The 18,577-nt window shown below is 30.3% G+C and overlaps 1 protein-coding gene across 1 annotated transcript; it reads right to left on the minus strand.

Moving 5' to 3' along the window:
* Window positions 1-2,314: 2,314 nt before the first annotated feature.
* LOC129971336 (uncharacterized) lies at window positions 2,315-15,876 on the minus strand. The gene is made up of 6 exons (XM_056084999.1): window positions 15,799-15,876; window positions 11,925-11,958; window positions 10,197-10,267; window positions 8,272-8,325; window positions 4,635-5,054; window positions 2,315-2,653 (listed from the first exon to the last, which is right to left on the minus strand). Exons 1-6 carry the CDS (start codon window positions 15,874-15,876, stop codon window positions 2,315-2,317), a joined length of 996 nt encoding a protein of 331 aa, XP_055940974.1.
* Window positions 15,877-18,577: the final 2,701 nt, after the last annotated feature.

The raw sequence follows: 18,577 nt of genomic DNA on the forward strand, positions 1-18,577 counted from the left end.
GAGGATAGCGTTCCATGAAATACTGATTTATATATTGCAGAATAATATCAAAATATGCTTTTATGAGTTTATGACTTATTAAAAGGCAAAAATAAATTCATTCAATACTTAGAAGCAAAAAAAAAATGATTTAATGAAACTCGTTACATAAGGATTTAATGCACACAGAAAGGCATTCAAATTGAATACTTTTATATTTTCTTACATTTTATGAACTACCTCTGAAAACTGAAAAGTTTATAGTTAAGGAGTTGGCATTCTAAATACATTTCGTTACATACGAAGTTGTAAATGTCATCTAGCCGATATCTAATGAACACAATGCGACTTTTTTAAAAAGAACTATTTTATAAGAAAATGTTTTTAAATCTAATTTCATTTTTTATTTGTCTTTTTATATTTAAATAAAACGACTACAATATTCTTTTTTGAAATATTTTTTAATTATTTAAATTAACGACCCTATAATACACAATCTTATGTCAACAAAAGTATTGTAACACCTTAAAATTATGTATAATTATATTAAATAAAAACTAATAAAGAAATTCTGAAGCAATATATAAAATTAAAGAGACGTCAATAGTACTTAAGGTATCTTTTCTATCAAATTACATTTCTTTAAGCCGGAATACAATTTCATGATAAACCAATTAGAAATTTATTAAAAACTAGTTGAATAGTTCAGTTTGAAATCGCGATACAGTGCAAAGTTAAGGTAACATTTATGATTTGATCCGTCAGGATTGTTATACCCCATTACTTACCACATACACAGCCAGAAAGAATGATTACTGTTTTAAACTTCTTTTTCTTTAGAACGATCTAGCCTCTTTGTCTTAGAACTATATTTAGAACGATATTGAGGTTGAATTTTTACTTGTAAACTCTATATTTCTTTTTTTATTTCAGAGTTTTTAATACCCCCCCCCCCTCCAAAAAATATGATTAATTTTAATAATATCTGTCGTTAGGCACTAGAATTTAAAAAAATAATGAAAATAGAAATTTCAACATCAGATAATTGCAGTTATTCGGAAAATATCAAAGTTTTAAATAATAAAAATTTTGCTTATAAATCGTAATTAAAGGTATTGATTTTTTTGGCTTCTTCGCTTTGCATTTTATGTTTTGTATTTTACACTTTCACATTTTGAAACCGACGTTTTCTATTGCACTTTCTTTTTAACGCGATTGATTCATGAATTTCGATCAGCCTTTTTCTCAGCTCTAAGCATCCCAACTCTGTGTTTGCTCAATTTTTAGTGGCAGATATTTTTAAGTTAATCAATAAAACAATAATTCTAAAAACTCGATGAGAAACTAAAATTAATGGGGTATTCAAACTTTAAATAATTATTTTGTATGAATTAAATCACTGACGCACATTATTACTGAGTTAATATTTTCAAGTTCAAGAATTAAAGTGAATATGTAAAGATTTGTTAAATTAAAGGCTGTCGATGAATGTCGTCAATTTTCAAAACGAAAAGTTTTATCAAAATTGAGATTAAGAAAACATTAATTTATTACCAAAATCAGAGTAAAATCTGAATCTCGTTTAATGAATAATTTTTGGAAATTAAAAATGGAATACTGAAAACAATTATGCTTCTTTACTACAAAATGATTTGGCAATTTCTGCCTAGAAAAACGGAGTTGGGTTGAAAAATGGAGAAAAATTATATAAAAGTTCTGTTATTCAAAAATCACTGCATGGCAAAGGCTTCTTTCGGAAAATCCTTCTAGAGTAAATCAAGGTAGATGTTTTTATGAACGATGGTATGCGCACGGGAGAGGTCAAATAATGCATTTGAAGAGTGAAAGCCAAAAATAATAACCAAATATAATTTAACCAAAAACTTACCCACGGCTCAGGGTTCCTTTTCAACAGAAGAATAAATAACCGGCCAAAACAGAATAAAAGCCCACCGCATAAACCACCCTTACATTTAAAACGCGCGCGTGAGTAGTCCACTAGTCCTCTGAGATTAAATTTAGGTAAAAAAAAAATTCAATTAAAAGAAAGATTTTTGAATGAAAAAAAAAGACAAATTAAATTATTTTTTTTAAATGAAATAAAATTAAAAAAAACAAAAAATAAATTATTTTTTTAAATGAAATAAAATTTAAAAAAACAATAGTATTTATCAATTTATAAATTAAAGCCAAGGCATAAACATTTTCATTAAAAAAATAAATTCGAATTAAAAATTTTGAAATTAAAAGAAATACGTTTTGAAGCCTCATCGGACTAGTGCTCATCCCGACGGTCAGAAACTTGAATCCTTAACTGCAAGTTAAAGATTCAAGCTCAAGCCCAAAGATATTCGATGGCCAGGGATATATCCCGGTCCATGATAGTCTTGCGATGGGCAAATATAGCCACATCATGGGCCAAGGAATATCGCCTGAGCACCAAATTCTCCTCGGGCGAATCTGGCGCCGGAATTGCATCTAAAGCGATGCTGAGCGCGGGACCGCTCTCATCTCCAATAATTTCCTTTATCCGTCTATTGAAAAGGGCCCTGGTTACTTTGACCGCAGGGCAGTAATCTGTAATTTTTTCATACAAGGCTTCAAGCCTGGCTTTGGCGGCCTGCCGTCTTTGTCTTTCTTGGACTCGTCTATTTATGTCCCGATTGTTAGCGGGCTGAGGAGAAAAAAATACAGTTTAGTAAGCAATTCATTAACATAAATCGAATGATATAAATTACAACGTAGGACAAAAGTCTTAATTATAAGTTATGTTATCTTTATTTTCCTTTTTAGCACTGGTAGAAAATTCGGGTTCACTTTCAAACATGTATTTATCTCGTCAATGCAAAACTAAAATTTTTTTAAAAAAATTACAATTGTAAGTCCGAGTAATCATATCAAAAGAATTTCAAAATAATTAGAAGCAATCCATTTGCTATTTAACTTTAAACAATTAGTAAATTATGAAATTAAGAATGTTATACTTTTAATGATAACCGGAGCAACTTTGACTTTATGGAATTGTTTTCTTTCTTGTATCTAAAACAAGCATTTCAAATACGAATTCTGTTGTATTATGCCAGAAATAAAGTACAAAAATATTTTCCAAACATGAAAATTAAAAAAAAAAAAAATAGTGAGAAGCTTACAGAATGGATAATGCACACTTTTACGTGAATAATGATTCTTAAAAATCATTAAATTCTTTACTGGTATTCGCATCTAAATATAAGTAGATATTGATCATGTTTTTATTTAAAAAATTAATAAAATGAGATGCGTCACAGTAAACATTTTTTATAAAATTATCTGACTTGGGTAATAGTTTTTCTTCACTGAATGCGATTTTTTTTTATTTAAATTCAAATTTTGTGTGACTATAATATTTACGAGGCCCCCAAAATATGGGAAGTTGTGTTCGACATGCTAGAATTACTAACTCATTGAATTCAGATATCAATAGGAGGGCATTTAAAATTGTAACCATCTCGACATGAATTTTCATCAAACAAATCATCAACAATGGCCATGATTTCAGATAATGCTATAAGCAGTATTTTGCTCGTGTTGTTTCTCGTTAATTGAAACTTCAGGGAAATTCAAGCGAAAAGCACTGCTGTTCCTGCTTCCGACTTTTGCAGTAAATATAGCATTTATTGCGATTTTGTTATCTAATTCGAATATATCTGCAAGTGCTATCTAATCTGAAGAACATTAAGTTTAAAAACAGCATTTCCTAATCTTATAAAATGTTCATTAAAATCTTTACCTACGAGAATTGAATTAACACTAAAGGAATTGAAAAATTTATATCTAAAAAAATTTAGACCATCTTGTCATAAAATGCCAGACAATTTCTCGCACACACGTAATTATTACTCACACTGTAATAACTAAGCACATAATAATAGCTTGAATCTTAACCATCATTTTACTTATTTCACCTAATAAAATTTAAGAATAATCGTTTTCTTCAATAAAAAATAAAAGTAAAAATACACTTAATGCATATTAAATTCAATAATGCTGTATAAAGAAAAGTATAAAACTGAAACCATTTAATGGTCTTTGTTATGGAACATAGAAACTAAGTATTTGTCATATATTTTTATTCGAAATTTTTAATTATACGTCATTTCTTTATGACAAAATGAGCCAATAAATGAAACAAAAATAAATAAAACTACGAATCTTTCATCGGTATTCTTCATTTTTTTCTTCATTCCCTTCTACATTTCTGTTTTGAAATAAGGAATTTTAAATTCCGCAGTAGAAATATTATTAAGTATCCATTCCACAAATTTCATACATTAAGATGTAGTGAAATTGAAGTGAATTGAATTTTTAATGTTGAGTTTTAAAAATCGTTTCTGTTCTTTCGAATATAAAATTATATTTTTCAAGATATTTTCTATTCTGCCCAATTTACTTGGCGACTTCCAAACTCCTGTCCCAACTTACTATTGAATATTGACAAAGGAATTCCTAAAATAAATCATTTAAATATTTACTAAAAACTAATATATTTTTCAATTAAATATTTATTAAACAAGAAATATTTTGTGATTTAAATCGGTCGACTAAAATTGCGAGATTGGAAATATCAACAGTGGAAGTTTTTCCCACGGAAGACAATAAGAAAATATTTCACTCACCGGTGCGGGGTAGGAGGCAGCAGGAATAAGGGGGGGCTGCCTCCGTCGTCGTTGGGCCCTAGCTCTTCGAGGTGGAGGAGAAGTTGGTGGAGGTGGAGGTGGAGGAGAAGGTGGTGGAGGTGGAGGAGAAGGTGGTGGAGGTGGTGGAGACATTGGAGGTGGAGGTGGTGGAGACGGTGGAGGTGGAGGTGGTGGAGACATTGGAGGTGGAGGTGGTGGAGACGGTGGAGGTGGAGGTGGTGGAGACATTGGAGGTGGAGGTGGTGGAGACATTGGAGGTGGAGGTGGTGGAGACATTGGAGGTGGAGGTGGTGGAGACATTGGAGGAGGAGGTGGAGGATATTCTGGCGATAAGATTGGAGATAATGGTGGAGGTGGTGCAGGCATTCTTGGGGGGTTGGCGATGAAGACGTCATCTTCCTAAATAGAAACGTTCACATAGTTAGAAAAAATATATGAAGAAAAATCATATGAAACAACGTTCAGAATTGTAACTATAGGATGGTTTACATTTAAAACCCTTTATAGGTACCGAAATCATTCTATTAGCCTTATTTCATTTGATATGATAACTTATTTCCAAATTTTATGGCACAATGTTCAAATCTTGTGACAATGCCTGAAATATACGGCAATAAATACAATACAAAAAGTAATTTCCATTACACCATTTCGATATTCATATTTCCATTGGATAAAAATTACATCAGTTTTCATATAAAATAAGGAAAATGGATTATTTCTATCATTTATTCCAGCTATTTGACTTATGTTCCCAGAGAAAAATTTGAATGATGAACATAAAATCAAATGCCATTCTAACAATTTGGCTTTTATTATGGAATGAACACTTTATATGTCCATGTTTAAGTGCTAAAATATCTGTATTTCAATTTTCTCCGATGCATCGAAGACTTAACAGTCTTAAATGAATAAAAATATATATATTAAGGTTCTTTGTAAAAACTGGCTTTTACCTGAATGACTGAAATTAGTTCTGATTTTTTACGCTGTAAGTAGACTGTTGATGGGAAGAATAAAACGGATCACTTTTTCAAAAACTCCGTCTAATAGGATTTCTGACATGATCCTCTTCCCCTTCCATAATTGTTACCGACAAAATAATACATCATAAAATAAAAGAAATAAACGCTGTACTGTCTCCATGTTTACAAATGACATCTTAATTATCTGCAGAAATTTCCCATTAGAATTTAACATATGAACTAGGGGAATGCCAGGAAATAATTGAAAAAATATTAAGAAATAAAAATCACTCCAGAGAATTTCAAACTGTTCATGGTTCTATTCAAAGAAGATATTACGCAGATCAAGCCTTAAAGTTAATCATATAAACAATTCTAATAATTAAAACAAACCCTGATCTGAATTTCATCGAATGCTGATCTTGGACAGATTTGCAAACTAATCAAAGACTACGAGCTGAAAAAAAAACACCTTAAAATTAATGCGGGAAATATTTGACAATGACAGAGAAATATATTCTCCACAATGTTCTCACTGCAGTCAAACTATTAAAAAAATTTATTGAAATTGAAATAATTCACTTAATTTATGTTTCTAAACCTCAACCCACTGCTCTGTCAAAGATGTTAAATTTTCTTTCTAGATCTACCTAGAATTGGTTTTAAAAGAAATATCCGATTGAAATATCTAACTTGATTGAGACGAATAAATTTACACCGCGGAAGATCACATCCATTTCATGGAAAATTAGAAATTCTTAACGGCTTAGTGAGTGAAAAATGTTTGAAAGAATGCATCAAAATGACATAATATACTTTATTATAAGCATGTGAAGCTGAAAATGCAGTAACGTGGGAAAAGGGAGAAAAATTGAAAGAATGTCAGAGGAAAGATTTCGCTATTATAAAAGCATCTATACATACAAAAGAAAAACGAAAAGAGACGCATAATAATAAATTTCTTTGTCTCTTGCTTACTTAGCCAAAGTCCAAGACAACATTAGTAGTACTATAATCATTTCTTGATAATTGTTGAAATTTAAATTAAGAAAGGTTTTGATTAATAAATGGAAAAATAGAGTACATGATTAAAAGCAAGATTTGTTTGCGAACTTTTGCTGCCTATTTATATCTACTTTGGCAAATTATTCCTGAATCTTCACAAGATTTTCACATGCAGTTTTTGACTTCACATAAAAATTTCCTACACCAACAAAATTGGGTTTTTTTTCCAAGAATAAAGCAAAAGTCTTCAATTAAATACAAGTCACGAATTTAAAATTTCAGTATTTTCAAAGATGTTAAGGTAAAATTCTGTTTGAGAAAAGTTAACATTCTTGGTAATTTCTACCTGTTTATGAAAGACATTGACAATGTTTTTGTATTAACCGAGACATTTATATTTTTCTTTATTATTTATTCTGAACTGATAGATTTTTTCGTAAATATTTTTAAAATTTAGAGAAATGTAACGGTGACTGAACTGAATGGATCACGAGTTTCATCAAAATATTCGTACAAAAATTTAAGGAATATATGTTCAAATTTTCTTATGTGATCTCATTTATGGAATAATTCAACTGTAGGGATTTTTTTCCCTTTTATAAATTGGATTGGAAATCTAATATTATCGTATTGGATATGCGCGTCAAATTTCTGAAGAGGCGGCTTTTCAGTTTGATAATCTTTTAAGACTAACTTTTCATTCTAAGGATCACTTCTCAGGAAGCCGAAGGTTTTGGTAGGATGTGTTACTTCAAACTATTTCGTATTCCTTTAGTAGAGATGCCTTTGGGATTTAAGTAGGGCTTCCCCGAAGAGGTAGCTCAAACATAAATGTCCTTTATTTTATGAACACAATACAGTAATTATTTTTGCTAGTGTTGAACTAGTCGTTAACTATGTGGGTTTTTAATCAGTGTAATACAGTTGAAGGCACGAATTGTGACGACACTAGCAAATGATAATTTTGCTTATGACATTTTTTACCCCTTTAGTAAAGGGTACTTTCTATAACCCTTCTATAATCGGAACTAATTTTTGAAGTTTATAATACTCGTAGCTATGGAAATATTGTTATTTAAACGCATTATGTGGCTTTTACTGAAACAGAATTTTATCTTTAAGAATTTCCTTTCCTTAAATACACCTTCAAAAATTTTTATTATTAGGAAATATTAACCTATAATCCTTTACACCATTTTCAGCTTCTTTGAAACAAAAGTTGAGCTTCAGAAATTTTAATATATTCAAATATATATGCCTTTTAAAGAAATTTCTAAAACAAAAACTATTGTTCTATCAACTTTAATGCATAAATATCAAAAATATTCATAAGTAATTATAAAAAGCAATCAAATTAAATGAACATTAATTATTAATAAAACAAACTTTAAAATGTAAAAACTTTAATTTTACAAACTGTTTCATAATTTATTTTAAATGTTTCACTGGTTGTCAAAAGAATGTTCAATTTCCCCTTAATAATTCTACTAACTTCTTAGCAAATTAGTAAAAAATGAACGAAAATTTAAATTTATGAATTGTAGTAATATCTATATGAAAAATTGAGGCTATTTATTAATAACACACTGAAAAAATATTTTGCTTCTATGAGCAAATTATTTAGAAATACATAAATAATTGCTTACTAGATCCTCAACCACCCCAGCTGCAGCTAGTGCTGCTTGTTCACGGAGGAAATCCTGAAAAATAATGTTCAAAAAGTATTACAGCATGAAATACAAGGAAAGCTTAAATTAATCTGAATAAGTATTGCGAACAGTTTTATCTCTCACAAATATATTTTCTACGAAAGCGGATTCTAATATCAAAAGGAAGAAAAAAAAATCAAACAGAGAAAAATATTCTATTTTGCATTCCCATCATCTTTACTTGATGTCAAAACCAGCCTTTGGCGACCAGCTGTTTCGTCTGATATTTCCGTTGTATTTAATTTCTGTAAATCTCTCAGGCAAAACTTTCATTCCGTTCGCCATTCTTTCAAAAATATTTTAAGTTACAAATGATGACAGATATTAGAATCTTGTTACTTTAATATCTCTGCACTTGCTCTGCTTATTGCTTAGATGAATTTAAGTAATCGACCGGGATATATATGTTCCAATTACCTGTCGTCGTTTAAAGAACCAGTGGATAGAAACAAAACCAAATCCTTCTTTAAAGCTAAATATTTGTAAAAATCACAAAGTTAAATTCCAAGATCTTGATAGCGCAGTATAATTTTAGAAAAGGGAATTCCAGAACTCTTCTTCACGATTCTTTAAAAGTAATTTCGATTCAAAATGCGCCAAAGTATATCGAATTTTATTTCGAAAAATCCAAATTCATTTATCTGCACCCAACTCATTGTAAGCTAGAGAATCAGTAAAAGTTAATTGTCAAAAATCTCAACTGAATGAATGATAAATTCCTTTTTAATGATAAATTCCATATATCCTTTTATTTGTATATGAAAAATGAGAATTTAATTATTTTCTAATCTGCGGTGGTTTAATCATAATTCATTAATACACATAATGTGAAATCTAGATAACAGCTTTTCACAATCGCTACCAGATGATTGAAATTTTATCGAATAATTATTTAAATAACCTATTAATACTGAATTTTGGAAAATCTCAGAATTGTCTACTGGTATCAAAAACACACAAGCACAAAGAAAAACAAAAAATTTGGTGAACCAGACAATACGGGATATGGGGTGGACATTTTATCGATTTTGGGATATAAACATCTGTAGCATTTTTATTTCATTAATATAATCATCTAGATATACAATTCATGATAGCTAAATATATTACAAAATAAAAGCGTGCATGGACAAAATAAAAATCTTCATTCATTCAACATAGTTATTTAAAATCTCACTCTGCTTAACACTTCTGTAAAAAGACCTTTGTAAGACCTATCTTATTAGGTGCAAAACATTCAGCATATTAGCATTACGTTTCAGCATAAAAATTGAGTTCAAATAATTGTGCATTTTATATGTACCTAATAACTTATTTAGAAGCATGTATTTTTTTAGAAACTTCATTTCAATTTATAATTGAATTATTTTTTCATACAGCCAAAGGATTTGAAATGTGCTTCTTTCAGTATATATTTTTTTTAAAAAAATATTCTTAAATAAAGATCAGTCTACAAGAATGACGTTTTATTTTTACTCATTTTCATAATAGTCTTTAAAATATTGCATATGTTCTAATGATGGCACACAATTTAACATTCCAAAATAAAATAATGAAATCACTTAAAATTTATAAAAAATGTATTTTATTATTTACGAATGTCTTTAATAAGGCTTTCCATTTTTCTGTTCTTACAAACAGCCAAACAGTCTTATGAACTTCTCTAATAAGTCCAATGCTCTCACATATGTTCTTGCTTATGGGTTGACTAAGCATTCATGACCTATACGATGAACAAGTCAATCGAACGAGATTCTATTATTGCAATATACTTTAGGCCCATAGGCTGATTTCTGAATATGCAATCTTAAGATACTGAAATTGGAGGAATTTATGGGAATAAGCGACTGTAAGACACTTACTAAAATCTGTCTTCGCACGTTTTCCTGGACTTGTCTTTCATCGTACGACCTTCTTCTTTGAGCAGACCGCTCTACAATTTTAAAAGTTGAGAGTGAGTTCTTCATAAAAAAAACACTTTTTAATTTTTAGCTTCTTTGCAAATAAGGAATGTTCAATTAAAGGATGAATGTTGTAATTTTTCAATATTTCAGTCGAACGTACATGCATATCTATGTGTATTTTTTAAATTAAAAAAGCAATTAATATACGTTATAATTTGTTAAAGAAATTTAAATGGAAAGAAAGATATTGTAAGGGATCTAAATGAAGCAAGCTGATATTTACCGATAATTAAAGTTCCTTCAAATGTGTTTTATAATGTGAACGAATTTAAAAACAGTATTTAACATATAATAATGCTAGTAATGTATTTGTATCAACTTAAAAAATATGATGCTATCATACACCATAAATAAATTATATAAAAGTATGCTTTCAAAATAATTTTTGAAATATATAGTGATCTGACAAAAACCCAAAATCATATTTATTTAATCATTTGAAAATAATTACAAAAACTTAACTAGTTTGGTAATATAATGGAATTATATTGTACTGGTTTGAAGTCACATTTGTCCGCATTCATGATTGGGATGATCAATTTTAATCACTGGAAGTATTTTGTATACATTTTTTGAAAAACAGTATTCCTTATTTTTTTTATTATTTTTATTTTAAATATCTTATAAAGCCCAAACCATCTGTAAATACTATAAATATTGCCCACAATCAAACCATTTCATTTTGACTACAAAGCATCTATTGGCGGGAGAAGCCAGTATCTTTATCAATAAAGGAGAACCAAGATTGAATACTTCGAAAATCGAAAAGTAATTCAACCCAAACTAGCAACCTATATTCATGATTATAAGATAACTTTTATGAAATCAGGCTGCCCATATATCAGAAAATCCCTCAAAATATATCGATACGAAAATGCTCATCTTGCATTTCCTACAATTAACTTCGAATAAAATTTGAACATAATGCAGCAGAAGTATTCATTTCAGAACTACGATATGCATTTATTTTAATAAAAATTCTCGCATAAATTTTTCTCATACTTTACCGACCTCACAGGAATTCAATCAACAAGTTATAATAGGTATCTTTGGCTGTCTATCAGATGAACTCGTACATGCAATTAAATCTAGTATCCTAATTGTTTCTAATCCTACGAAATTGTAATATTAAATATTAATTAGAATTAAAAGTAAGGATCTATTCCATTGTTTACTTCATTCCAATAAATCTATTTCGTATCAACCTGTTTAATTTTGCGCAAAATCTTCTGGAAACGAACTTTTTGATATTGTACAGTGGACAGTTGCCACTGACGGTATGCTATTGTTAAAACCCACACGGTATTGACTTAACTTCTTACAGACTTTATATTTTATATATTAGGCGAAATGCTTTGAGACATGCCGGGAGGACTCAAAAATTCTATACCCCCCCCCCAATATATCAGTTACTCTAGCCTGCAGATTTCATTCTTTGCTATCATTTTAGCATTTTGGCAATACACCACCCCAGCATAGACTGAACTAACTTTCATGCTATAGTTGATAAGATATTGCATATCGTTACAAAAGACCTCAAAAGTAATTTTTTTGCATATTTATCCAGTTCAACAGGTTAAAATTAACACAGAAATATTTAAATTTCAAAAAAGAAAATTAACTCACCATCATCCCCGATATCATCAAATTCTCTAGTCCTCTGAAAAAAAAATCAGCAATAACATAAATAAGAATGTTTATCTTAAGTCCTATTTGCAGAATTTCTACTCATCTTAAATATAAACCGAATCATTTCCGAAAATTCTTTCAGGTATTTACCATTAACAAAGAGAAATTCAAAAGATTCAGATGTCTGAACATTATACAAGATTTTTTTTTTTTGCCTGGAAATTTGTTACGTAACTATACATAAGAATGAACGATTTAGAAATAATGACGACAAAATAGTGATAAATTCGAACAAAACACTATTCGGAATGAAAAACTGAAATATTAAATAAGAAATCCTCTATATACAGAAACTACAATATCCTCATGAAGATTATTATTACTAATAAAAAAGCAACAATTAAAGCTCCCAACTTTAGATGATATCTCAGAGAATTCGTCCTGAGAAAAAAAATGAAGATCTAATCATTACCAATAAATTTATCATTTAACCCATTCTGAATATAGAAAAGAATACTTCAAACAATAAATGAGTAGATTTTTTGCAGATGTTATCTCTAACTATTGCAATGATCTAGTTGAAATGGCAGCTACAGCCCAGACGTCAAATATAGACAATTTTAAAAATTTTAAATAAAATTTAGAAAAACAGCATTAATTGATACTGGAAATTAAAACAAAGTTGGGATAAGTAAAAGCTATCTTTATTTTTTTCCATTTAACTTCGGAGATTTGTTATAAAATGTTACATATCAGGTGTAAAGTTGCTACATGAAAGAGAATGTTAATTGAAAAGAGATATTAAACTTTTCGAACCTAAGTTAACATTTGAATTAATAATCCAAGAGGATTTGTTGAATTCAAGAGAAAAAATTTCCAGAAACTTTTCCAACAGAAAATTTTTTATTCGTAGTTAGCAAATTGTTTTTGAACCTAATTTTGAGCTGATTTTGAAGATTATTAATTCAATAAATATATAAACCAAGTTAAGAAATGATTCCGTAAAGAATTTACTGCTCCAAATACTTTTCAAAATTCATCTCTTTCGAAAAAGCAAAATGTGCACACAAATTTCGAGGTATTTCATTTTATTTCAATACAAGATCTTTATGATTTTCATAACTAGGAATGAAGACGGAAGTTATCCCTCTTAAGAATGATGTTGAAAAGTTAACTCTTCTTTGCTGTAAATGTAGCATCGACAGAAATAAAAATTATTTATCATTTATTTGAATATTTACAAGCCATTTTTCATTCATAAATTTCAGTAAATTGAAATCTATGTCCTCGAGACACTGCATTTTTTAAGTGAACGATTATGCTGCACTCTAAAATCTTCCCAAAATTGCATGAATAATGTCACGAATAAAAATATTAAATCATCAAGCATGAAGTAACAAACAAATGAAAGAACTCCGGTCCTCCGGTAGAAACAAAGGACGAAAATTATTATAAATCTATTTACTATTTCATCCTTACAAACTATGGATTTCAAATGAAACCACATTGTGTTTATAATTTCATCATGTTCAAAGGCTGAGTACAACATGTAAATAGCGACTTGAAAAAGGTAAAAACTGTACATAATGCTCTATCAGAGAGACGACTTCATACAGAGCATTCAAATGTGGCAAGAACCACTTTAATAAATATTCTTCAAAAGGGAGTTTTCAAATTGTTAATGTTAATAACGAATCAAAATTATAAATATTTTCTCATTGACTTGAGACATGTTATCCAAATCCTACTCTTAAATTATTATGAACGTACGTTACTCACAGTGATATTTTTTCTTAATTTAAAATAAAAATATTTTATGCATATTTTATAACTGCCTTTAATTGTTTCAAATACTATATTTATATTCACAGGCACCCTAACGCTATTAAAAACTTTATTTATAGGGCGATGATAGCTAACAAAGAAAAAAATGTTTTAATTATAAATAGATGATTTCTAACGTTATTTTGTCCCTGGGGAAGATATTTCATTCTCATTTGTCCTTTGTCAGAAAGTCTGCATCTAAAGTAGAATTTTTATTATGCACAAATGCTATACATGGTGCAAGGTTTCTTATTTAAATATTTGTAATTTATAAATGCTATACACTTATTAACTGGAATGTGCTAAATTTTCTGGGTTTATTAAGTGATATTTACATTAACCGTTTGTTCTGATACGCGTTTTAACCCACTGAAAAGATGCACCAAGAGATTCACTATTCACAATCGTATTTCAGAGGAATAAATTTGTTCTATTAGAACTTCACATTCTTCCTGCGTTTGAAGAGGATGATGTTTTTGCCAGTTAATAGTTGAGGGAAAAGAGAATACTGCGTGAATTGTCTTATTCTATTCACTGTTTAAACTACTAAGAATACGATAAACATTTTATTTCGGATTCGGCCTGAAATCTGAATTTTGTTTATTACAAACGTGGTTTCTCAAAAAACAAGATAGGAAAAAATATCTGCTTTTAACAATAAAACACGAAGTGAAAAATGATAACAGAAAAGGGGTTATATGTTTGTGAAGAAAAATTAATTCTCAATGGGTAGCAGCAAAATTATAACTTTTCCATAAATTAAATATAAACTGCTGATAGTTACATTTGCTTTTACTCTATTTTTTATTTAATAAATTCTTGCAAACATACACAAAAATTATTTCAAAATATATTTGAATTATTTAGATATGCTTTATTTTTTATTATGTACCGTTAATCTATCTTTTGGAGCCAAGGATGGAATAACAAATATTTAACATTTTTTTTTTAAATAGTGGCATATATGAATCATATTTAAACAGCAAGCCTAAATAATGAATTTCACATTAGGAAATAGATAACCAATAATTTTTTAAGTGCAAAATTCAAAAGTTTAAAATGTTAGCAGTAAATATATATACATATATATCAAACTCATAAAATGTAGGTTTTCCATAATCTCATGAAAACCTTGTTTTTTCTCATTAAATTTGCATATTCTAAAATCTTCTTACAGTCCATTAGGTTGGTATCGATTCTTTTATATAGTCTATATTGCAGTACTGTTTATTTTTAAATATCAAAAAATTTATTTCGTATATTCAAATACATTAAGAATTCATGTAGCAAGTGGTCTCTTGCAAGAATTAATGTTATAACGCCAGAAATCTATCGGTGGCAATATAAAAATCTATATTTTAAGAGTATTAGTTCAAATCGCACCTCAGATTAATTGCATTCTATTTTGTTTCCCTAAAGTATCAAAATTTATTAAATTGTAAGTGGAAATCTCTGAAGACAACTAAACAAAAATTTATCTTTGGTTAAAAATATTGTATTACGTAAAATATATATATAGTATATTAAGTAAAATATTGAACCACAGAATATGCGAATAACAATATGTGTGAAATTTAGGGAATAAAATATGAGCAATGATTTTGGAACAGGAATTAGATGTTGCAATGTAAAAAATAATGAATAAGGCTATAAAGTACTAAATGGACATAAAAAATCCAATACTCTTTAAAAAGTTTAAAATATTTGAGTAGTGTTTCGCACCCACCAAGTCACGCATGTTTCCAGATGATAAATGTAGGAAGTTCTGGCGATGAGAATTAAATGGACATTCGACCAAAATATGATTCACATTAAAATCAGGGCGACATGCTGGAGAAATGGGCGTGTTGGACAACTCCTTCACCGAAAAGGAGATGACGGTGTGTAAGGCAAGAGTGCCCTATACGAAGGCGAGTCGACTTGACATCGACCTCTGGAATTGGAGGACAGGCCAGTAGCCAATTTTTGGTTTGATGGGGTTCGATTTGATGTGGACCTGCAGATCCCATGCCTTCTGCCAAATATAATTGACAATGGACTTTCTCACATCGCTGTAGGGAAATCTATGCTCCAAAAGAGTTTCTGCCTGCTTAGCAGCACAGTCTGCCATTTCATTTTCTACCATGATATGTTCACGTGATCCGGAACCAAACAAAACATGACATTGAAACCTCTATTGTGTAGTAATCGTAAGGTGAACAAAATTCGAATAGCGTCTGGATGCATCCGATTATGATAATAAGAGCGTTTTCAATGCACTCTTACTGTCAGTGTAGATTATAAATTTACGCTCAGTTAAAGGCGAGATTTTCTGAAGGCCACAGAAAATCACGGTTACCTCAGCTGTAAAAGCTTTATGCAGACGATAGCTCAGGCTATCAGAAGGAAAAAACGATCCCACAACCGATATGTTCATTAGTTTTTTTAACTATGCATAATTTGGTGAGAAAGAAGAGTACCGACAGCGATGATAATGAAAAAGCTATTGGAAAATAAAAGCATAAATCGAAGATTTATCAAAGTCTGTAAAGGGATTCAGAAATTAAAAAAATGGAAATTCCCAAGGTGGAAAACTAAAGAAATCAAAGTTTCAATGGTAATATTTCATATATTCGTTTCACGTACGAATAATTTGACTCTCACTGAATGGTAGAATGCGAGAGGGGCATGCATCAGTTTTCGAAGACTAATTGGTAATGTCATACCAACAACGGAATGATTCAGCACAGAGTTTGTACCGAAATAATATAAACTTGACAGTTTTTTCCGCCTTAAATGTAGAGGTAGCTGATGACAGATAATGCATAAGCTCTACTGGAGAAGTCCGAAAAGCTCCAGAGCAGATTCTTTGGGCTGTATCTTGGATGGTGTATAATCTCCACAAAACAGTAGGACGTGAAGAGCCATATACCATACAGACGTAATCAATATTCGATAGGTTGGTTGATTAGTTGATTTGAGTTTTTTGACACAAGGGCCATTCTTGGCCATAGTGCGCCATCGTCATGGTAAAATGTAGAGCTTTGTTGAGGTTTGAAACTTGGTATAAAATTAATTAAGCTTATGTGTAAACTAACATAAAATAGCTAAAACAGATTAAGAAGAAATATGACATCCTTGTTTCAAAATAATTAAAATGGAAATTGTTTAAGTTAAATACATCGTAAAAGGTGTATAGCAATTAAAAATTTAAAAACCTTGGGATAGCAATTCTTTCCCAGGAATTCTGGGAGAGTTGCATTTGATGGAGGAAAAAAATTGTGGCGATGGGAGTCAAAAGCTGGGCATTCAATCAAAGTATGACTAACTGTCAAGGAGATACTGGAGAGAATTAATGCTCTGTAAATACGGAGTAGAGAGTTTCAATCGGCATACCAAGATATTTTCGAGAGCACCTTCAAAATATTCAATGATTTATTATACTTCTTCAGCAAATATAAGATATTCAGAGGGAAGGTGAGCTTCCGATCGAGAATTACTCCCAAAACCCTTACTTCATTACAAGTATTTGAATGTTTCGAATTTTAATATTCGGATCGAGGTGAAATATTCTTTTCTCTCAATAATAAACATTGTCTCTTCTTCGGAGAGATAGTGTGGCCATTGTTAACGCATCAGGCTACTAATTTATTAACGGATCTATGTAAATGTTCAATTATATTGAAATTACAACCTTGGCGTGAAATCTGCAGATCGTCAACAAAGACTGGCATATACAGAAGAAAGTAAAATTGTTAAAATTTGACTAAGATGGACGATGAAAAGAGTGACACTAAGGACACTTCCTTGTGGAACTCCCTCGGCTTGAGTAAAAAGATTTGAATAAAAGTTCCCTACACCAACGCGAAATGTTCGATGAGATAAAAAGTTCTTTAAAAAGATAGACAAATTTCTCCCTAAAAACAAAGTTGAATAGTGTTGAAAGTATGCCAAAGAATCAAGCACGGTCATAGGCTTTTTCTATATCGAAAAGTACGGAAACAAGGTGGTTCCTCTTAACAAATCTGTTTCGGATCTGGGTTTCCAGTAAAACGAGGTTGTCAAAGGTAGAGTGACCTCTACGGAAACCACTCTGCAACGGACGGATGTACCCTTGTTTCTCGAATTCGTATATGTGCCGAGCATTGACTATTCGCTCAAATGTTTTGCAAAGAAAACTTGTTAAAGCAATTAGTCTGTCATTCAGAGGAACGGAAGATTCCTTACCAGGTTTTAAGATAGGGATCACAATAGCTTCTCGCTATTGTGAAGGATACTTCTGCCCCTTCCAGATTCTGTTAAATAACAGGTTTGAAAGGGAATTGGTATTCAAATGGCGGAGCTCATAAGTAATCCCATCTAGTCCTGGACTGGTATCATGGGCTTCAGATAATGCTGTTTCTAATTCAATCATCCTAAATTCACATTTATATGAATATGTACTTCTGTCATTAAAATGACAAGGCAACCGTTCTGCAGGATTCTTTCTTTATCGTCAAAAATTCAGGACTATTAGAATCTATTGCGGACACTTGTGCGAATGCTTGGTAAAGGATATTGGCTACGTCTAATGGGGTGGAATGCATCTGATTTCCAGTATTTAAAACAGGAAGTGATGTTTCACTGTAAATCCCATTAGCAGCCTTTACCTTCCGTTACAAGGTCCTACTAGAAGTACAGGATGTTATAAAAGAATCATATGATACCCATGAATTCCTCTGACTGTGATGGAAAATGCGACGAGCTAATGTTTTGACTCTTTTGAAAGCAAGATTTTCTACTGTCTGGTACCTTCTAAATTTTTTCCCATAATTTTTTCTGTTGTTTGTGGCTGTCACGACATTTTT

The sequence above is a fragment of the Argiope bruennichi genome, chromosome 6 (genome assembly GCF_947563725.1).
Source record: "Argiope bruennichi chromosome 6, qqArgBrue1.1, whole genome shotgun sequence".
NCBI lineage: Eukaryota > Metazoa > Arthropoda > Arachnida > Araneae > Araneidae > Argiope > Argiope bruennichi.

What these genes read in the sequence shown, in the direction of transcription:
- LOC129971336 (XM_056084999.1), bottom strand. Translation starts at nt 15,876, where the DNA reads ATGGTAGAAAATGAAATGGCAGACTGTGCTGCTAAGCAGGCAGAAACT. An exon ending in ACGTGCGAAGACAGATTTTA is followed by an intron (nt 8,326 to 10,196) that starts GTAAGTGTCTTA and finishes ATTATTTTTCAG; the next exon opens with GATTTCCTCCGTGAACAAGC. An exon ending in CTGCCTCCTACCCCGCACCG is followed by an intron (nt 2,654 to 4,634) that starts GTGAGTGAAATA and finishes TTTTCTCCTCAG; the next exon opens with CCCGCTAACAATCGGGACAT.